This window comes from Diadema antillarum, unplaced genomic scaffold (assembly GCF_040938485.1).
Source record: "Diadema antillarum isolate AM-2024a unplaced genomic scaffold, OU_Dant_1.0 seq00002419_RagTag, whole genome shotgun sequence".
NCBI lineage: Eukaryota > Metazoa > Echinodermata > Echinoidea > Diadematoida > Diadematidae > Diadema > Diadema antillarum.
This window is the reverse complement of record NW_027273030.1, coordinates 13,689-37,179: the sequence shown is the minus strand read 5'-3', so window position 1 is coordinate 37,179 and position 23,491 is coordinate 13,689. Positions and strand designations below refer to the sequence as shown.

Genomic DNA, 23,491 nt, shown 5'->3' with positions numbered 1-23,491 from the left:
TACTGAAAATGAGCCACTGGACGAGAAGCCTGAGAAGGTGGGTCCGACAGAGTTTGGTCTGGCTGAGGTTGGGCTTGTGGAGGGTATAGAGGTTCTTAGGAAAGGGGAGTCACTGTTGGAGGGACTGCTGGAAGTCGGGCCCCTAGAGGAGGGGAGTAGAGAGGTGCGACTATGAGAGGAGGGGACTGGGGAAGTAGGGTTTCTGGAGAATAGACCTAGTTCGGAAGGATCTCGAGTTGTGGGGCCTTGGGAGGTGGGTCCACTGGAAGAGTCGCTTACAGAGATCATTTTTCTGGATGCAGAGTCACTGGAGGAGGGACCAAGTTTGGTGGGGCCATTGGAGGAGTTGTCAATTGTGGTGGGGCCAGTGGAAGACTGGCCGCTGGTGGCTGGGTCTGGAGAAGTGGGACCAACGGAATATGGTCCACCGGAAGTTTGGCCTCTGGAGGAAGGGCCTACGGAGGCTGGGCCACCAATGGCGCGGTCTTGAGTTATGGATTCGACGGAGGTGGGAACTTGGATGGTTGGACTTCCGGGGTAGCCTACGGAGGTGGAGCCGCCAGTAGATGGGTGTAAGGAGGCTGTACCTCCAGAGGTGAATCCCCGGGAGTTGGGACCAACGGAATCGGGACTGGTGGTCTGGCTGCTGAAGAACGTGTCTGGAGGTTGTGTCGCTGATCCACATATGGAAGAATTCTGATCCTGTTGCCAAATTCTAAGCTCACCTTCTTCAAATCCCTGGAAGCTACGTTCTTCAAAGAACTCTTTGTAGACATCCAGTATATACGAAATCTGCTCCTCCGTAAAGTTAGTCACAATTGGGATCTGATTAGTGTACGTGAAATTGCGACATGCACGAAGCTTTGAGATCGTACCTTCTTCTGTGGCATTTCGTATCTGTTCCATCTGATTCGATGTAAGCCGAAGTACACGCCGGCAGGTCTCTGGGGGCACTGGTGTGCTTGGAGGAGGGGTCGGTGTGGCAGGACTTGACGAATATTTTAAGCAAGCACGGACTGGAATTGGGTGGAAAACGACCAGGGCGACCAACAAAGTGAGGCAAATACTTAATGCATAAAATACCCATGACGACACTAGGAAGGCATTTCGTGGCTGGATCATCATCTTGACTGTGAATTCAGCATACGTATCATGAGGAAATCTGTATCAAACCGTGGAGAGAATAGCGTAGAAAAAAAAAACTCATCTCAAAAGATTTCACTATTTTTTAAAGAACTGATTCAAGGCATTTTGCATGATGACAGTGCTATCACAGCGATTCGTTCAAAATTTACATTATAAAGCAATAGATACTATCCTAAGGCTATATCAATCATTGATATTATCACGAAGTGAAGCAGGGAATTGATTCATGAGATATAATGATCTTAGCTATAGAGAGAAAATTGTATTTTTTATGGTAATAGTATGAGACGTATGAGAGGTGGCCTTTGTGGATTAAAAAAAAATCACCTCTACCGTATATAAGGAAGTTTCGAGAATGCAATACGTAAGAAGGGAAATGTTGACTGTTCTGGATGTCCTCCAAGCACTACTAAACATTAAAAAAATGTGCTTAATAAGTACTTACCATACAATCATTTTTATGTCTTATTATGAGAGGTATATTGATATGTTTTGGACGAATAGGGTCACTAGAGTGGGCGGGGGTTTCCCTGCTTTCATAAATCATTGACTTCTTCAAGGCTCGTTCAATAATCGTGAGATGTGATGCACATTTCGCGATATAAAGACGACTCTGTCTTGGTATAATCATCGGTAAAAGAGGCGGGATTGAATTAATCTTTAAAGTAGAAAGCGCAATTGTATGATATGTTTATGTCCTAACACTAAATGCTGCAACCTGTTGTTGGAACACGAAAGATGGAAGTCACGAAATTATGCGGAATCACATACTTCATTGCGAGTCTGTTATGCTCCAAGCGTTGGAAATGTGTTACACACCTGTATGAAATTGATCTCGCGAGCACGTAAGCGGAGAGGCCTTTCACAAGATTACATTTGGTAAGCTCCTGCTGTATACTTCTCGGAAAGAGTGATCCCGCCTTCGTTGACCAAGTTGTTTCCTTGTCCAGGATGTAACGAAAGAGTTACATCGAAAGGATCCGAACTGAAAACTGCTAAACCTGAAATATCGGATGATATGCAGGCGATGTGCCACGTCCATTGACAAGGACGGTAACAAAGCAATCAGTGATTCTGTGTCATGTCCAATGAATATTTTGCGCACCATATTCATGCTGGAAATAAATCAATCCCCTCGTTCACACAAGAAAGCTATAATAGGGGTGTCATCTGCGTCACAAACAGCGCAATCGATATGAATGAGTGAATGGCATATTGCCTCATATAATCTGCATGTATCCCCGACCAATGTGGGGTGGAAAAACTGAAATTGGTGACAATGCCGAATATCACGGCGTTGAAAACAAAGACACAGCTTATAAAAGTGACACTACTTTACTGTCTCGAAATTGATGTGACTCTGTATTAACCCTTTCCATGCTAATGACAAATTTCTCACAAAAACCTATGGACAGGTGATCATGTACATGATCAGATAATCACTATTGCACGCAGAGGGTTACTAACCACTCCTGGCAACAAACTGACAGAGTCGTGCATAACAAATTCGCCCTAAGGTTGATAATCTTCTCAAAGTTATAAGCGCTATACTTTCAACTTCTCACAAACACATGGTTGTAGACCTATATTGTTTCCGTCGAGTTGAAAATTCACTTACAACGAACCTTTGTTAAAGAATTTGATGAGGAATTGTGTTTTATACCGTTTCCGGATTAATCATGTTCCTAACCTTTCTTACTTTAAATTACCATAGATATTTTGAATTATATTAGCGGAGGGCATTTCTAGAAATGGGCCAGATTTAGTTCCAATTCAAATTTTGGACAATCATGTTGGTTTAATCCTTATTTAGCAATTGTTTGAATTCGTCATAATTCTATTTGGTATAATAGTGTATAATGTCTACCGAGCACCGCGTGAAAATGTGCTTAGTTAGTTGCTCACACAATCATCATTTTTGTTAAGGGGGGGGGGGGGGGTAGAGGAGGGATCGAGGCAATATATGAAGAGTTTGTTTGCAAAAACCGATAAGTCCATATTTGTCAAATGGAGATATTTGCCATTAAAGGTCAAGAAAAATAAAGAGAATAATAAGAACATTTTTGCTTCTTTTGACCATAACTTCCAAAATGTACCTATATGTAGTGACCAATATATCATATAAAAGGTATTATTTTGTACTTTATGACAGAGACCGTACTTCAAAATCTGCAAAAATTGACTTATCGGTTTTTGCAAACAAACTCTTAATATGCTATAATGATATGATTCATGAATTGAGGAGGAAATAATTTAGAGTACATTGTATATATAGGTGGGGTATTTCCTGCTTTTCTTGAATTATTGAATTATACAAGGTTTGCTCCGACTTCGCTACGAACTTATAGTATTGTAACGGTGTTAGATTTCACGCCGGGGTGATATGTTTGATCATTCGTTCTGATGGGAGCTAGTGTCCTGATCGTCACTGACCACTGGGAAAGTCTTTGGCAGGTCGGTTCAGAGAACTAATACAGAACAGCATTAGACCAGTGTATACTAGGCGGGGTAAATGTAGTGCAAATCAACAATGCGTAGGCGAAGGATACGCCTTCTGCTAGTTAGGTAAAGAAACCAAACCTGATTTTATAATGTACCATCATTTCTGAACGGTGAAAGCGCAATTTCCTTGGATGAAAATGGCGCATGCTGCTCAGAAATTAACAGAAAATAATCTCAGCGACTAGAGTCAAGTTTAACGACAGTTATGATATTATGTACATGCTTTGGGGTATATAATCGGTTGTGATAGTCGTCCTGTGAGCACCTAACTCAAACATTTGAGATTTATTATCGTCACTGAAGGTAATCTAATGACAAGGGAAAATGAAAACGTTTAGACACACACGCTGACCATATGTAAATTTACATATAAATACACACAGATACAGTTTTGCATATTTTCATTATGCACATTTATTGATTGAACGAAAACATCTGCTGACACTACTGTCACCATGATCAGTGAACGCGACACTACCACACGACCTGGCGACAGCTCAGCGAAGTGTAAAACTGAAACGACAGTATTCCCGCTCGATGTTGATTTTAAAATAGCTGTTGCAGAAACAAGTTCAATCATACACATTCTCTGATAAATATCTCGCATGAATCATTGATTTGTTACACGCTTTGAGTATTGGTAGAGACACCGGGACACAATAGAACGAGGTAATTGGGACAAAGGAAGATTTGATAGAGACTAACAGAATGTGAGAAACGGCTATTTACAGAAACAAAGAGAGATAGACAGACGGACAGACAGACAGACAGATAGATAAATAGATTAGTAAAAAAAAAACAAAATCAAGAAAGGACACAATGACAAGAAGAATGATAAGAATTATAGAGATAAGATTTTTCCATCGTAATTGGCGACGCTTTGACCACGGCAAATTAAAACTGTACAGCAAAGAGTGCTTACTTCTAAGGCAATCGTACTTTGATAAGCATTTCCCATTAATAACAACAAGGGACGAATGCTTTGGTAGTCGTGATTGCCTAATCTCTAAAGCAATTTTGCAAATTTTGCGAAGACAGTTGCATGTACAGGTAACTGAAACAATAAAGCGTTGTGTTATAATGGCAATTACAGCAATTGTCCGTATTCCTGAGACTATCGAAGCAATTGTATTCCTGATAAATGATTTACTTAAATATCTATGATTACTGACTATATCTGCGTGTTTCTGTGACTGAAAGAAAAATTAATCACTATCACATTGTCATGATGTGCGTCAACATTGATATAGTGATCAGCAATATGTTTAACTATAGGTACGGTGGTAAATAGTCACAATTAAAAAACAATGCCTACGATCATTTTCACTTATAAGAACTACAATGTGTATATTAATAACGATCGAACTACAATGTGTAATTATCAAACTAATCACACGCCCTTTGTAGTATAATGATATGTGAATAATTCAACTGAGTGAGATGAGGATCTGCCCTACTCGACGCGATACCCGTGCATCTTTTTTTACTTAAAAAATAATTGAACAAGACAACAGTGCTTATGGTAACGCAGCTCATCAAACCAAGATCGTACGCAGGGAATTTTGTGAAGGGGGCATAAAGAAGCAGTCCCTTATTATCAAAATTTAAGGAAAGGATGTTCTCCAAAAATTTCACAAAGAATAGTTTTCTATTTACGGAGACCTCCCCCTTTGTCCCGGTGGTAGTTATCCCTCATCGCTGGAGAGTTCACCGTGTTTCTGTTTTTTGTATTTTCGTTTGGCTAGTGAACCATGAATCCCTTAGATTTCTTCTTAAAAATAACTTTCTCATTTCGACGCAACGCAAAAACATGATATCTTTACGAGTTGAGGTATCGCTAAAACTATTCAGGAGTAAAAAAAAAAAATGTAAAAAGCTTATCGGAAATATGACTCATGTGATTGTGTATGAAGAAAAATAAAATAAAAAAATAAAACTCTGACTTAAGTACATGAAAACAAAGGGACAGATTCCAGCGGTTTACACAAAGTTATAAATACATCAATACAACAATCACTAGCCACGCATAAATCTGACATAAATTCGCCAAGCCTAAAAAGAAGTACCGTCATCAGAGATCCAGTGAATACTGGGTGCATCATACGACCATCGTGAAACACATGCGAAAAGGAGTCCACGATTTCTTGATATAAATGGCATGATAGTATAATTTTGTTTATTAATGTGTGATTTTGTCAAAAAGTCATCATCTGAAAAATGCCCCACCCCCCCCCCCCCCCCAAAAAAAAAAAAGAAATCCCATCACAATCCCTTATGCAACAAATTATTAATAACACGTTACTCTGTTTTCGCTTCAAACGACTAGATCGTAATTTGCTATTTTCTTAGTTTATCATCGATCATTCAATATTTCATACGACCACGGTCAGACACTATTTTGACTCTTGCAAGGATCTCTGTCCCCAAAAGAACTTACTTGACTAATAGCGACATAATATCAACCCTAAAGAGATAACAAACACCTTATAGGGAAAGGCGAAAGTGTTTCGATCGGTACGTCGCATTTTCCTGCCGAATTTCACTTGCCCAAAAGAATGTTCGAGTTAACTCTTTCATGATTATTTCTACGTAGTGATCCTGAGAAGTTTAACATCGTGGGAGAACACACGCGAAATAGTTCGTATCAATAAACTTTGCCATGGCAGTATGAAATGCCACTGTCACTCCTTCTGTGCTAAAGTTAACATGTCAACATCCGGGACAGTCCCTTTTTATCGCTCATGGAGGCCTCCTTGTTATCGCTAATCTGCTACTCGTCGAAGTTTGAGCTCGATTTTCTTCAGCGAGTAGTTTGGGCCTTTCCAAGATGTCCATACCACGCCCTCTCGTGTTCGTTCCGTCTGTCCGCCCAGATACAGCCCGTTGGGGTTTGCCTCCAAGCACTGATTGTACCACCACCCACCTTCGCCGGAGTTGAGGGCGCAGTGCAAGGCCTCGCTCGCATCGTGGTCGCGGTCTTTGGTGCTGAACGGCTGGTTGTTGTGATACGACATCGCATCTCCTGTATTCAAAAGAATTACATGAATAGAAAAGGAAATGTTTTAAGGTAAGATAGCGTTTACTGCCTCCGACCAATAGCACTTTTAGAATTTCACCTTAACTCGTTCTTAGTACAACTGCCTGACAATTCAAATACAAATTCAAATGAAATTTCATTTCCAATAACACATGTTTGTTATCGATACAGATTCAAAGAAAACAAAACGCACATTGTATTACAACAATTAATGTTCATATGTGCATCTGGAACTAACTGTTCAAAATAGTTTGAACTTGAAGTTATTGCTTATTTATTCAGTCTTCTTTGAGTAGCCTTTTCAGTTTTTAGATTTTAGCCCTTACAGTTTTTATATTGCGTTGGAAGTGTGTCCTTGCTTACACATTTCAAAAGATAATATCCATTACTTTATTTTTTAACATATAAAAATATCAGTTTTGCAAAAGCCGGATAGTAGGCAACTTGGTAATTAATCCCATAGCTTTGACGCATGAACGTGAAATGATCTATTGTAAGAGTCAGTTTTATAATTGTCTTGATACGGTTATTTCTTTTACAGAAGATCTTACCTCTGTAAAGAATCAAATATTGCAGATATGGTGAACTAGTTTAACAAAGATGTTAAAAGTGTATAACATAACATTGATGATGATTCCTCAATCTAAGTGATTGCCAGCTTAGCTGGGAAAACATCATGTTGCTTGGTGTACGGATGTCAACTTATTTTTATGTTACATTCAGCACTTCGTTAATCATGTTGATTGTGCAACAATAGCTCAGTCGGGGATATGTATTCAGATTATTACACACAAGGGAAAGGATTCGCTTCGGTAGAAACTTTTTGGTGGTCTTTTTTATCCTATTGTTCGTGCAAATTTACCTGACATCACGTCAACATGTCTCTACCATTTTACTATGTGTTGACAAATGATTACACAAAGATATCTAAATTCAGTGAACTGCTCAACACGCAGTTCCCGTTCTTTATTCTTCCTTTTGAGCAGTAGTTCATTTATCCTGAGCAATTTAACATCAGAATTTATGTAATATCAGGATTGTTGGTGTGATAAGTTTGAACACTCAGAGACTTTTTGACGTACAGAACATTACAGTATCGTCGGAATATACATTAATTTAGTTTGAAAGTTAAAAGGCAGTTAATACGTAGGTCACAATAGTGAGAAAAAGAAACTGTCCTATACGAGTAAAAGGAGCCTTGGTGATCAGGGGAACTCCACTACGTATTAATCGATAGTCAGATATGGCGTTGGAATGTATTATACGCTGTTGCCTGTCGGAAACAAAGTTTTTAGTCCAGAATAAGGTGGCAACACCAAATTCATATATTGTTGACAAATTTTTGAACAACCAAGTCATGCGAAACAGAATCAAAGGCACATCTTTTTTTAAATCAAGAAAAGGAGCTCCTGTCATGAACCCCTCAGCAATATTTGGTAACAAATAGCTATGTACATCAAACAGTGAGGTGTTATAGAGTGACGTTGTCGGGAACCAGACTCTATGTCACTCGTAAGTTGTATCGCTCTTAGAATGTAAAGACCTGCTTATGGACTACTCTTTCAAGAATGTTAATACTATGACAAAACGGCATTATCGGACAATAGATTGTGACATCCAGTATAATCATCCACATCCTTGAAGACTGGGGTATTCTTTGCAAGCTTCCCCTCATCAAGAATACCACCACATTTTCAAGGAACTGAAGTATTGCGTCAAAGGAGCGGAAGAAAAGACCCGCCATCACTCAATAGGGAAGAGTTTTGAAAAATGGTGAAGGCCCTGCGATTTAATCCGAGACAACGATTCAAATTTTCCTCTTAACGAATTCTTACGAAAACTTGTCGAACTCAAACGTTTCATTGATAATTTTCTTACCGTTGAAAAGGTCATAATGTATACACTGTTGTGCCATCGACATCCATTTGCGTGAAGTGCTCATTGAACGCATGCACATGAAGTTTCAAAAAATTTTACGTAGAACTGTTTCAATACTTTGTAATTTTATGCTGTTACATTCAACATAACAGAAGACATTTTTAGTGCGTTCCGTCTCATTTTCATATCATAACTAACTTCGTTCATTTTTTAAAGATTAATATTACCATATTTCTTTAGTTTCTTTTTAAGGGTGTTCACACCATATCTTGTTTTCTTACGTTTTTCAACCAAAATTGCTTGATTGCCATATTTATCAAACTGCTTTAAAAAAAAAAATCCAGTTCTCTGGCCATACGAATTTTGCCTTCGTTGACCCATGGAGAAGACTCTTGTCTCCGCCGAACAGGTAAGTATGGAGCATGCTAATCGCACAGAATACAAATTCATCTTCAAAAAAATCCAGCAATTCTTTGACACAATTCTGATTAAGTTAATAGAAATTGCTCCAACTGAGCAAGCAACCTTAAACTTCTATCTATCTTTATCAAAGTGTTGAAATAAATGAAATCTACGGCTCTTTGGTATGGATTTTGGTTTTGATCCTCCTTTTGAAGTTTCTACACAGTGATTGATGCCCTGTATTCGGATATGGCCGAGATCGTTTTCCTACTATACGTTCCATAATCAAAATAAGATTTGCGATGGCCTTATCGGATTATGCTGGAGGAGGATATTAATCTGCGCACATTTGTCTAATTCGTTCAAAAGCCTCGTTTGCAGACAAACACCACGCAAACACTAGTCTAGCTTCTGGACTCTATTTACTCGTCGCGGTGATTCAGTCTCTGTGTACGCCATAAGCCGTAAGAGGGCGTGACACCCAAAGATTGCGATATATACGCCAATAACTGCGATACGCGCAGTCTCATGATTATCGCAAATGAAAAATTCGGGCCCTCTCTTGGTTTGTCGTGCAATTGGCAAAAAAATCGCAACAAGGAAAAAGGGACAGTGCCCAGACTAGGCAAACACCCATAACCTGAAATATCAGCAACATAAAGCAGATACAATCGTTCGCAAGGGCACGCCCCCTCCCCCCCCCCCCCCTAAAAAAGAAAAAGAAAAAGAAAACCCACACATACATCACAGCATATTTTGCAGACTAAATGGTTCAAATGTCCTTTTTAAGTTCGTGTGTCCCTTTTGCAACCCCGATTATTAGACTTTGTTTTCATACACTCGTATCCTGTAGAGATATTCAATTCAGAACTTTCCTCAGAGAGCTAAAGCTTGAAAACTCTTTCTGATGGATAGGTATACTACCACAAATTTCCAGTAACATTTTGCGCAAAAACCTGTTGTTAATAATTATAATTATACTACCATAACAGGCAGGCCGCGGGATATAAAATTTTCGCATTGTGTGTGTGTGTGTGTGGGGGGGGGGGGGGGGGGAGGGGTCATTGACCCTTGGACAGTAATAAAGAAAACTTAATGTGAATAATTTTTTTTTCCGATTTCCGGTTCCGCGGCTCCTGTATCATTATCATCATTATCTCCATTACTATCATTACCACTGCCAGTACTTCCTTTACTTCTATTGCAAAATACGGACACGGGAATTGGCTATATTTTGAAAATTTTGAAACCGCCACATTAGCTATTTAAATCTGCATAATACCACCAGGACTAGGTCTTCATGTGGTAGTCATCACAGTACATGAAAGTCATAACAGAAAAATTATCATCGTTCATCAAGCAGGCAATTGCGAAATTACAATCTAACAAGAAGAGAAAGTGCAATGCAAGGTGAAAGGCTAGTGCAATAGTTTACATTTACGCGAAACTGTGGGTTTCACTTTTTTTTTTGTAGAGTTTTGTGTTCAATGAATTTAAGTCTATATATTTTTTCTTCCCTTTTCTTGTTATTTAGTTTTTTTTGTTATAATGTGATATACATTTTGCTTATTGTTGTGTTGTCTTTGTTGTTGGTGGTGGTGTTGTTTTGACATTGCATTCACAGCCTCTGTGAAAAACAGCCTTTCCCGGCTTACCGAGTAAATTTTATCCCGTGATGATATAAAATAAAAGAAACAAAGGGGGAAAAAAGAGGAAGCGAGGAGCTGTATCCTTAGAACCTGTAGGAGTAGGCTCACTCACCTGCCACACCCCTGTAGTCACCGAGATGCATCCTGTAGTTCGTCGCCGTGCCATCGACGCGAAACCAGCTGTACCAGGCGTGTACGGCGATATCATCGAAGTCGGCCAGGTCGACACGAAGCTCGTACTCGTCCTGGTAGGTCAAGCGATGCAGCCGGTCGAGTCCGAGCCAGAAGTCGCCGCTAGCCGATCCGAATCCTCTCCTGTAACTAGCCCAGCCTCGTCGAAAGTCTTCGGACCCGTTTGTTCGCCTCTGGAATACCTATCCATTTAAAAACAAGGGAGAAATATCTGCTTACAATGTACTTTGTTATTTTTCTCAAATCTTTTTATACGCTATCTCAACGACAAACGAGAACTGATTTCATTGTAGAGTAGACCTACACCGCGTAAAGAAGCAAAATACATTCATCTGACGTAAGCCAGACAGGGCCTACAACGACACAAATGACTTTCGAATCCATATTGCAAAATAAATGTCCATCATCTTTCTTCTTCTTCTTCTTCTTCTTCTTCTTCTTCTTCTTCTTCTTCTTCTTCTTCTTCTTCTTTTTATTATTATTATTATTATTATTATTATTATTATTATTATTATTATTATTATTATCATCATTATCATTATCATTATTATCATAATTATCATTATTCTTATGTGCAATATCAAGACTTGGGTAGCTAATCGACTTACATAATCATAAGAATGGCAACAACAAAAAAAGAAAAGTACAGAAAAAATAACGTGTAAAGGGATGTTGCGCGGTTTGTACGAGCATCGCGATGCGACGAGTTCTAATCAGCGCCCTCTGGGGCCTGCCAGCAACCAGAGATATGGACAGTCACTTCTAGCTTGATTCAGAATATGTTATTTGGACAGTGGATAACGACGTAATTTGTAATGGGAACCTGTTTGTGTCCTTGTCACAAAATAACAAACTTTCCTCCTTGTCAAGAAAAAAGAAAACATCGCAAGCAGAAACAATCGACGAAACGAAAGAATTGCATTCAGAACATGCATCATGTTTAAGAAAACAATCTGTTTGTATTCCACACACGAGCACGTTCACAAACAACTGTTCTCGTGTCATTGAATGTTTTCATTTGTTCATACTCGTCAAAAATACTTTCATGCAAGTTCGGATTCACGAATGCTTCATCAATGGGCTTTAAGCGTCAATGTATGTTGTTTGGATCTGTTTGCTCAGCAAGATCTTTTATCGTAACACGAAGAATAAAACCTCAACAACAAATCAAAGCCTTGATTGGTGCTAGACACGGTGCAGTGTCTAAAAGTCATTGCCTCAGTTTCTCTTCTCTGCCAGACTGTCTTCAGACATCAATTATGGTACACGTACCGTCCAACCTCCCCCATCTGTGTCCATATCACAGTAGACTTGGAACGGCCAGCCGTTATGATCAGGTTGAATGTTGTAGGTCCCACTCGATGTCATCCCTCTCTGCAATACGTCCTGACAGTCACGAGGTAAAATGCCTGGAGAAGAGAATACGATTCAAAACAATTCAAGATCACAATGAAAGAAACACGGAACCTTTTACCTAAAGCATGTAAAGTAAATTCAATGCTTGCGACATTGCATAGGAGAGGAAAATCAATGTTTCAAACCTGATATTTCAATACATGTGTGTATTATTGCGTGTATGCCGCAACATCAACATAAGATATCAGTGAAGTTTGATGAAAATCGGACAATCAGTTTAAAAGTTATGAATTTTTAGAGTTTCGGTGCAGCCATCGCAGGATAAGACTTTAAAAGTTCATGACGTTACTACAGAACGATAAAAGGAAATATTCCATATAAGCCTTATCTTATCCTTTGATATTTGTATTAAGGGAAGTATTATTTCCCCTGCTTTCTGGAAGTAATAAGTCAAGTGCTCTTTCATTTTGGTAGAAATGAAATGTCGAGATGAAAAGAGAATAAAAGAGGCAGAGAGAGAGAGAGTGAGAAAGAGGTGGAGAAATGGAGAGAGATAGAGGGATAGAGAGAGAGGGATTGAGAGAGGCAGGGGGAGGATGAGATGGGAAGAGAGGTGGAGGAGGAGGAGGAGGAGAAAGGAGCGAAGAAACTGGGTCGAGTCGCTGAGCTGTATCACCTTGCTCCGTTGTGTCATGAGTGTAAGAGTTATATCTCCGCTTATTCGGAGGAGATCCTAATGGGCAATTTCATGCCACTCCCTTGATTTAGCCCCCAAATATGAACGTCGCGAAAAAAAAAAAAACATTTCTCATCATAATGCCTTTGATAGGTGATGGTTATGAGTCATAGGAGACCTATACTGCAATTCCCTGAAGATGGCTGAGATATTCAAAACAGCGCTTTTCTGATTATCAACGCTGTGAAATGTTATCCGAAGCATATTGGTTCGAATCAAACATTAAGAGTAGACTTAATAATGATGGTGAAACAACCTACTGCTTCACAACATTAAAAAAAGGGAAAAAGTGAAAATAAAGTTTGAATCAAAAACTAGCGGAGGAACCAGAGTGATAGGGTTGGAGGACTTAATTTCACACAGTATTACTCCTGTTAATGAGTTTTCTTTCATTTAGTGTCCTGCAAATATGTAGAGTATCCTGCAAAATGAATCATTTATCCAAAACGTTGATCGCCTCACGGAACAAACAAAAGTAAAACGAAGGAGAGCAAAATACGAAATTAGAAACCTTGCTTTTGTTGTCTGTTTGTCTGTTTTATTATTTCTTCCTTTTAGTCTGTCTGCCTGTCTGCCTGTCTGTATGTCTGTCTGTATGCCTGCCTGTCTGTCTGTCTTTTTTTTTCTTTCTTCTGACTAGCAGTGAAAATACCAGTATGGAGCACACAGCTTATACGTTGCAGCTTTGCTAAAGGATTGTCATTACTCTAAGGACCTCACGTTTCGATTTTATATTATTCTTCTGATTTAAAAACAAAAAGGTATACCGCGGAATCTTCAGCCAGATCACTTTCCTCTTCACAAAAAAAAAAAAAAAATTCTTTGGATATTCAAAAGTTGTTTTTCAACACTAACAACTAATGACGATTTGATCCGATGTGACAAATGGGGAGTAATGGACGGGGACTGGTGTACGGTTGACTTTGTGTCTGGTAGGGACGACGGAGAGTCGTCACAATTATTATGCAAGTAATGCGAAGGCCAAATATGTGTGCTCACTGACGCAAGTGAGTGGATAAAGCAAGCAAACATTAATTGGCGATTTGATGGTAAATGTACATACGTCCGTCATTTTCTGTGTGTCGTCTGGCCTAACATCACACCAATTACGAGTTCACTAAAAACTCCTGTTCCCTGTCGGCTCATAAAGGTGATCATTACAAACTGAAGTCTGCAAGCCCGGAAGCCATCAATCTATAAAGTTAGAGAGCAAAACATCGGCGAAATTTATTTCAAACAGTATTCAAACCCTATATACATGTACCATTTGCAGTCATCTCCAAGTAAATAGATAGGACCCTATGCAGATATATTGGAGAAAACAGTTACGAAAGATCAAAAGTATTCGCGATATACCTGTATACTGCCGTAACAACTGGAGAACTGTGACAAATCGTATCTGAATTATCAGTGAACTATTAAGCATTGCATTTCGACTTCACTTTGACGTGCAGTTCGCATCAAAGCGTCCAATGTCAATCTCAGGTATGTGCCACATCAACGTGACAGAGACATTGTATCCACACATGGTGCCGACAAGGTTGTTAAAAAAAAAAAAGGGGGGGGGGGAGTGAATGCGACAAAACATGAGTGCAGCCAGACTGACGGCTGTCACTTGATTCTTATTCCCCTGTCACCAAGGTTACGGGTGAGTGCTGTCGATCTACCTGGTCTCGGGCACATCAGTGCTTGTTGATTTGTCGGTGTATATATCATGGCCTGGACATTCTGGCATAGCGAGTTGTTTGTAGTGTACATCTTCCATTAACTGTACTGAGCAGCAAGTTCTGCGGGTAGTAACATGGTGATAGCAGCACTGAGGGAAAGAAATTGGTTCGCCTGATGGACATTTTTATAGGTCACTCAAGGATAACAAATATAAAGAAAAATATCCAAAAAAAATTCAACACATTTTAATTTTCACTCATTAGCATATTGATCGAAAGGGCACTTGACTTATCTCTTTCAGGAAGGAGGGCAATAACATTACTGATAACATATAGGCCTATGTCAATAACAAGTCGTAGGAGAATGGGTATTTCTAGACTTTTGAACAGATAGTATGATTTTCCTCAAACTACACTTATGTGTTCTTCTAATACAGCTGTATTCACTCAATCCACAAAATAAGGTATCATTCCACTTTATGCGGACTATTCCCATCCTATTACTTTATCCTATTTCCGTCCTATCACTTTTATCGCACCCGAGATAACTAGAATATGTATTAGCATGGATCCCAGTAGGGTCCATGGTTAATAGGAGGGGCGGGGGGGGGGGGGGGGGGTCATAAAAACAGCTTGAAAAGAAGTGAATCGCTGTGTCTGTGAATGTTGAATTCCTTTTCTGAAGTGACCTGCTGCATGCGCGGAGTTAAAGCAGAACATCTTCCTATGTCTCCTTGCAAAATCAAATCGGTTTACCTGGATACCTGTACGATGGACCTTTCGAGTGTAGAGCAGAATTTGTTTATAGCTTTATTTGTACAAAGTGTCTCAACTGGGAATCATTCACAGGTGTGAGAACTTGACTAGAATTACAAGCATTTTCGATGAACTTGATCGCCAGGATGATTGAGACATCTCTACCCAGCGTGAGAAATCTGATTTATGGACACTGACTTTAGGAGTCGGGACTCGCAGGGGCAGGGGTCAAAGTTTACAATAATTCGACATATATACGGGACAGGGGGTTATCGCTTATGACACGGTCGCCAGTTGATGCTATGAAAGATACCCTGCCTGTTATGGCAATGAAGAGTCCAGTAAATGATGTATAGGCCTACATAAGCCAATATGAATCGTCCCTATACCCGCACCTTCCAGCGGAACTTTCACTGTGAAACGTTTTGGAGGTACAAGTGCCAAGATGATCACGAATCAAAACTGACAAACTTGCCATGAGAGTAGAGTTGTAAAGTTGTAGGCCCATATACTAATCCTTTTGGTAAATGTTTGGGTTTATGGATGCGGACTGCATGATTGTGTTTATGGAATATACCCTTGTGACGTTGTGTGTCTGAAATTGAGCTTATGCAGCATGTGCCAAGTGTATGTTTGTGTACGCTGTATGTATGTATGTGAGTGAAAAAAAAAGGTGCCCAGTCTGCGAGTATTATGGAACGTGAGCATTCTCAGTTGTTCATGTATGGTTATGTGAACCTTCTTTTGCACAATGCCTTTTAATGTTTCCTTGTATTTTGTTTTTAAAAAAATATATGTAACATTTATAATGTAACTATGCTATCGCAGGCCCCTGTAAGTTATATCAAATTACTTTTTAAAGATATTATATTATGTAGCTCACTCTGATAAAGAAAAGTATTTGCCATATTGAAATATTGACATGATTCTAATTGCTAATAATGTTATTGTAAACTATACCGCAATTTGGAATGCGGGCTGCCACCGTATAGTTATCAATAAACAAAGAAACGAACAAATGAATAAATAGCTAAATAAGTAAATAAACAAAAAATAAATAATTAGATATATAGATACATGAATAAAAACAATATTGTACATCATTTAGACACTTTGTAATATACTTACGCAAATCTACTATTAAAATATGGAGGAAACACGCAAAATAATCATGTTCCGGGAGAGATATTTAAAACGACGATTTTTGACTGGTTGAATTTTACACTTTGAAACACACACACACATACACACACACACATACACACACACACACACGCACGCACACACCCTCACTTACAGGCACACTAAACACACACAACAGTGAAACCGCCATTCTTTGTCATTACAAACGCACCAAAACTATGAGGAATACAATTCATTTGTAATTTATTTGGCTAAGGAAGAACCAAAGTGGGAATGTCAAAATACATTGTTTTGACATAATTCAATTCTAATCCTTGGCCCAATGTTTAGGTTGAGGCCACTGGATTAATTGTGTATCGGATTGATATTCGGGAGGGCTTCATGTCGGGCATGAGTTTTTTGTTTTTGTTTTTCCGAGATGGGCTATCATTATAACATATAATTATGAAGTAGTTGAGATGTGTGTAGGGTTTGCACTTAATCGAGTTTATTGCTCTATGTGATGGGAGTGTTCTGCCGTCGGATGGGCTCTGGTTTGAGGTTTGGAAAGGTTTTTTTTTTCTTTTTTTTCTTTTGTCCGTTTAGTCTGAATAAACTTTGTTATTTTGAGTTATGTGAGGGAAACCAGTGTCTTTTAAGACTTTTCGGGACAGATTGTCGTCACTTGCAATCATTTTTTTTTATTTGTAATTTATTCGGCTAAGGAAGAACCAAGTGGGGATGTCAAAATTCATTGTTTTGACATAATTCAATTTTAATTTTTGACCCAATGTTTATAATAGGTTGAGGCCACTGGATTAATTGTGTATCGGATTGATATTCGGGAGGACTTGATGTCGGGCATGACTTTTTCTGAGACGGGCTATCATTATAACATATAATTATGAAGTATAGTTGAGATGTGTGTAGGGTTTGCATTTAGTCGAGTTCATTGCTCTATGTGATGGGTGTGTTATGCCGTCGGGTGGGCTCTGGTTTGAGGCTTGGAAAGGGCTTTTCTTTTGTCCATCTAGTCTGAATACATTTTGTTATTTTGAGTTATGTGAGGGAAACCAGTGTCTTTTAAGACTTATCGGGACAGATTGCCGTCACTTGCAATTACTTCTTTATTTGTAATTTATTCGGCTAAGGAAGAATTAAAATGGGAATGTCAAAATTCATTGTTTTGACATAATTTTACATTAATCCGTGGCCCTTTGTTTAGGTTGAGGCCACTGGATTAATTGTGTATCGGATTGATATTCGGGAGGGTTTGTTGTCGGGCATGAGTTTTTGTGAGACGGGTTATCATTATAACATATATATATATATATTTTAATGTATATGAATATAAATTAAAGGTTTATAATAATGGTGCGTCCCCATCCGGGTCTGGGCTTTTCCAGGGTTTTTCCGGTTCCCCGGGGCTGAGTCGTCTTATGTGATATTAATAATTTATGTAATTTATTGTTATTGTTATGTTAATGTGCGCGGAATGAATGACCGTGTCTCATTGTGAATAATTTATGTATGCGGAATCGCCCCACTTTATTATATTGGACTCACTGGAATACAAAATAATGCAAATGTTTGTTAAAATTCAATAGGTATGTTAAATGCCGTCAAGAGAAAGGTGTATCATGTATGTATTACACTTGGCCGAGTTTTCTTCTTCTTCTTCGTCTTCTTCTTCATGCTATTTTACTTTTCTCCTTTTTTCTTTCTATGTCTCCATTTTCTCTACTCCTAATCTTTCTGGTCTCATTTCTTATCCTTTTGCCTGCTTATACAATATTTTTCACACTTTGAATATGTGTAGGATTCTGTCAAAGTTATGTGTATTTGTGTTCGTAAATCTTCTGTAACATTGTGTGATATTTATGTATATGCCCTGCTTATTCTGTTCATCCAGTTATGTCCTGGGCTTTTATGTTTTGTATTTATGTATTCCTTTGTTCGATTTGTATATCAATAAAGTGATGAAATATATGATAAGAATATCAATAACTAACCAGTTCCGATTACTTAGGGCGAATCCTGTCTTACAAAACTAAAAATAAAACAATCAGAATAAACCTCATTTTGAGACTGGACACACTTTCTTTGAAATCGTAAGAGTTGTTCTTTAATACTAGTAACCTCCAAGCAGATCAGTTATGAAAGGGACCTGAAGTTGGTCAACATGTCCATCAAACTAGAAAGATATCAAACTTCCGGCGTTATATTCACGCATAGGCTCTACAAGGGAATTATTTTCAAATGTGAGATTTTTAATAGCCAGTTAGATGACATGATCGAGAGTGCGCTATACTTTGAAAAAAAAAATCAGTAAACAAGAAAATAAACTGTAAATCAAACAAATAAACACAGACACAGACACACACTAAAAAATGAAACAAATAAAGCTCAATCTCCTTGACGTTATGTAAGGAGACTGCCTTGAAAGTCATTGAGGATGTGGCTGAGAATACAACTTCCGCGAGGAAAGAAAAGGAAACACTTATTCTTCTTTCTCTATCTTTCAAAAAAAAAAAGAAAACGAAGAAAGAAAAATAAACGTGAAAGGAGTGCCACTTCATTGGAATAAACGAATGAATTTGGCGTTACAGCCCTGTGAAAGGAAACAATTATTTCTCAAGTTCCCACAATGCATCATAAAAATGTTTTAACCCTTCAACTCCGAGAAACACATTTGATTTTATTTCATTTCTAAATTTCTTTTTCGTAAATAAATGTAATATAAAGTCAATTGAACGAACTAATTGAGCACAGTATTATTCGAATCTGACAGTTAAAACAGATGAAATATTTATTCAAATATTCAACATTATTCTAACACAATGCAAAATGAAAACGAGCAGGCATTATTTTATGCATAATACGTGTATATATTTATGCAAACATAGGATCCCGTGTATCTGCCGCTCAAAAGACAAATTAAGCAACTCTGGATATAAAAGATATACAGGAGATCATCATATCATAAGCAAACGCTTGACGAGGAAAATGGCCTAAGAAATGATTGCCTAAACAATACGACATACTAAGAATATAATATTCTGCGACTTGGTGATGTAACTCCATTGAAGAATATTATATTGTCATTTTTTTTTTATGTAGAGGCCTATATCAATTATTGTTTTTTTTACTGTTTGTTATTAGTGTTTCATGAGGCATAGTAAATAATACAGCTATCCTATATCATTTGAGCCCTTTGCGGTTTGTTCCGGTTGTAGAAGTGCAACAAGCTTCTTACTTGCTCGATATGTTCTTGTAGTAAATGTTAACAATGATATCTTAGAAGATTGAATTTTCTCTTTCTGAAATTGGCATTTATTGTGAATCTCTTGCTGAGTTTGTGCAGATTTGATCGATTTTCTTCTAAGCTTTCCTCAATGTGAAATACGCAGTGATACCAATTCAATTCAATAGTTTATTCATTTCCAACCAAAAAAAAAAAATGATACAAAGCGGTACATGTGTCAATTTGACTTTCATCCAGTTGGGAAAGACAGATCGTTGTACACAATATAAAAATATATGCACGAAAGGTATTAGAGCGAAAAGGGAACAATGCACACTTTGCCATTGTAACAAAAAAGAAGAAGTAATCATAACGATGGATAGGAGTGTTCCACTAAAAAGCTAAGCTTGTAGGACGTGAAACACACACAAAAAAACCCACAACAGCAAGCAAGCAAATAAACAATACACAACACCAATATACCAATAAGATGTATTCATGTTAAATTCATCTATGTGCCATCGTACGTCTGATCATTGATATATGATGCTGGTAATACAAGCATACAATCAACAGTACTTGTTTTAGAATGCAAATAAAATATATTGTAACATAGCGATGTTATGGCAGAAATAGAAGTTCCCATTGTAATGATGACAAGACGATAATTTCTGTAGCAAAATTCTCCTAGGACTTGGTTAACCCGTTGAGGACGGTTTGATTTTGCTACAACATCACGTATTTCCCATAGATACTCGTCCGAGTATACTCGGGACTCGTCCTCAACGGGTTAAAGTCTTGGTTAATTACACGTGACCGATTTAACTCCAAAAATATTAAACTCTTTTTTTTTGGGGGGGGGGGGAATTACAATATTTCCTTAATTACCACAAAGAAAAAGTTTCTCTTGAGGTACATGCATATTTAGAAATTGGTGTGTTTTATACACTAAAAACGTTATTCCAAAAAATAAAAATAGAAAAAAAGGGTAAATGCATGATGAAGCTCGATTCAAATCATGAATGGAAACTGACCCTGCATACCCAACCACGCTGAAACACGAAATCAGCCAAGTTGACCCACAGGCATAAATCCAGATCTTCTGGATTTTAAACAGTGGCGGATCCAGAGGGGCCCACCGGGCGCACACACTCCCCCCGTTTTTTTTTTTTTTTTTGCGCCCCCACCCCCTTTACGGAATTCCTGGATTCGCCCCTGTTAAAACAATGCGACTTTTTGTACGATCTGTGATGCATGGGGTCATGACTTGATGTAGTTTTACGCTCTGAAAGTGGCGCTGACAATGAAAATTTGACGTGGTGGTGACAGCGCGACACTGTCTATACCATAAACAAACATTGAATGAACTTTAGTGTGAGGGATCGTGATATAAATCACTGTGTTCCCGGAAAAGTGGAAAAAGAGCAAAAAATAAAAAAAAATAAAAAAGAGAGAGAAGAATATAAGACCGGGCCACAGAAAAACTAGAGATTGTAATTTGTCATCACTGACAAATTAAGGTGATCCGATTTTTTTTTTAATCAATGATTCGAGTCCTGATCGCAATAGGCATGACCATACAAGTTTCATCTGTGTTTAGAGACATTGGCCGTGTGATGTTTGCATTCTCATTTAGAAAAGGGAGTCATATCTGCCATCTTTGGTACCAAATTCTGTATACACTGAATAACGAAGATACAGCAATGAATACATATGACCTTTGACCCACCTTTGCACTCCCAAGATTGCATCTGATGAAATAGTGGTTATTTTGTGAAATGATTCTCGCGACATCGTCTATACGTGTGAAAAATATGGGAAAGATAGGACAGGTATTCACTAAGATACAAGATGAAACATTTATGACCTTTGACCCTAATTTACATACCCAAGATGTTGTCTGATCTAGTAGTTGTTATTTTATGAAATAATGTACGAGACATGAACTAAACATGTGCAAAATATGGGGGTGATAGGGCGTGTTTTTCTTGAGTTATTGCAAAGAGAGTTGCAGAAAGAAAGAAATATCTCAATACATAGAAGATAAGCTTTAATTTCAACCAATTTTTTATCGTAATCCCGACATCGTATGAAAAAACAAAGGAAATGAAACGATAGCGCAAAGTCTCAGCTACAACATATTAAAATCTGGGAGAAATTCACCGAAGGGTAAGTGAGCTAGTGCTCGATAAAGACAATCATGTCAATTTTCACATTAAAGAAAATTCCCTCCCATAGAGATAACACGTCATAACGAAGATACAACAAGAAGTACATATGACCTTTGAACTCAATTTGCAACAACAAGATGGCATCTGAGTAAAAAGTAGTTATTTTGTGAAATGATCCTTGTAACATTGTCTTTGCGTGTGCAAAATATGGGAAAGATAGGACATGTATTCACTAAGATACAGGGTGAAACACTTATGACCTTTGACCCTACTTTACATACCCAAGATGGTGTCCGATCAAGTAGTTGTTATTTTATGAAATAATTCACGTGACATGAACTAAACATGTGCAAAATATGGGATTGATAGCCATTGTTGTTGTTCATCTATTGCACAGAAAGTAGTAGAAAGAAAGAAAAATAAAGAAAAATATGTTATTTTATAGAAATTTGAAGGAGAAGCATAAAAAATCAGAAAAAGATAAAGTAAGGAAAGGGAGATTAAGATTAACTAAAGAAAAAGAAGAAAAAAAGTGTTTAAAAAAATTAAAAAAAAATATTGGCAGGAGTGAGCCTCGAACCAGGGACCTTAGGATTACGAGTCGGATGCGCTACGCAATGACCTATTTCATTCTCCATAGGCCCTGTGTATTAAGCAAAATGACGCTGCATCGAAGCCTTGTGCCATTTTCAACCAAGTTTTTCGACGTGATGCCGACATCGTATGAAAAAATGGAGGGTACATTTACGATAGCCCAAAGTCTCAGCTACAACATACTAAAATCTGGGAGAAATTCACCGAAGCATAAGTGAGCTAGTGCTCGAAAAAGAGAGTCATGTCAATTTTCACTGCCAGAAAAACTGCTCTCCCATAGAGATAACACGTAAACTTGTCAAATTTGACAATATTACTTTCAATCCATTTTTACGAGGTGATGCTGTCCTCCAATCAAAATATTGTAATTATATTAATGAAAGATCATTTAATAAGCTACAACATACTGAAATTTGGGTGTAAATTGGCAAAGGATAAGTGAGGTACGCTCGAGTGAACTTGAAATTTGATGACGTCATTTTGAAAATTTACTTTTTTTACTTTATTAAGAAATTTGATATCTTTTAATCATTTTGTCAGCATTGCCACCCCATGAAATGACATGTACAACTCATCAGCTTTCAAAATATGTACAGAAAATGGAGGGTCACCGTCCATCCTGACGAGTAAAATCGGATTTAAAATTGGCGTTTTTTTGGCATCGTTGCACTGTATATCGCCATTGACGCGCGCGCGGAATTTCAACTTTGACGGGCCCGTATGACGTCATATTGAGTCGGATTGACTTGAAACTTGGTAGAAATATTTCTTGACATTTCAGGCAGCCGATAAGTGTGAAAAACCGGGAAATTTCTATTGCATATGAGCTGTGCGTGCGTATATGAGCGCGCGCGTACGCGTCCGTCCAATTTTTTCAATTTTTCCAAAAATGCTCCAAATGGTCTGAAACGTGTGCAAAAAAAATTTGAGCTCGATTTGAGCATACAAATATTTCAACGCGCGCGTACGCGCACGTTTTAAGATATAGATGAATTTTGAGAATGTGAGTAGAATGCGCATAACTTGAAATGTATGTGAC

The 23,491-nt window shown here is 38.1% G+C and overlaps 1 protein-coding gene across 1 annotated transcript; it reads right to left on the bottom strand.

Annotated features, from left to right (window-relative positions):
- Nucleotides 1–5,966: 5,966 nt before the first annotated feature.
- Nucleotides 5,967–12,213, bottom strand: LOC139714777 (ficolin-2-like). Its single transcript, XM_071626433.1, has 3 exons — nucleotides 12,079–12,213; nucleotides 10,727–10,988; nucleotides 5,967–6,670 (listed from the first exon to the last, which is right to left on the bottom strand). The coding sequence occupies exons 1-3, from the start codon at nucleotides 12,172–12,174 to the stop codon at nucleotides 6,411–6,413; spliced, it is 618 nt and encodes a 205-aa protein (XP_071482534.1). The 5' UTR covers nucleotides 12,175–12,213; the 3' UTR covers nucleotides 5,967–6,410.
- Between the last annotated feature and the right edge of the window lie 11,278 nt (nucleotides 12,214–23,491).

Excerpts from the sequence above, each read along its gene's own strand:
- LOC139714777 (XM_071626433.1), bottom strand. The coding sequence starts at position 12,174 with ATGACATCGAGTGGGACCTACAACATTCAACCTGATCATAACGGCTGG. Across the intron at positions 10,989-12,078 it reads CAGATGGGGGAGGTTGGACG|GTATTCCAGAGGCGAACAAA; the intron begins GTACGTGTACCA and ends TTAAATGGATAG. Across the intron at positions 6,671-10,726 it reads TGACTACAGGGGTGTGGCAG|GAGATGCGATGTCGTATCAC; the intron begins GTGAGTGAGCCT and ends TTTTGAATACAG.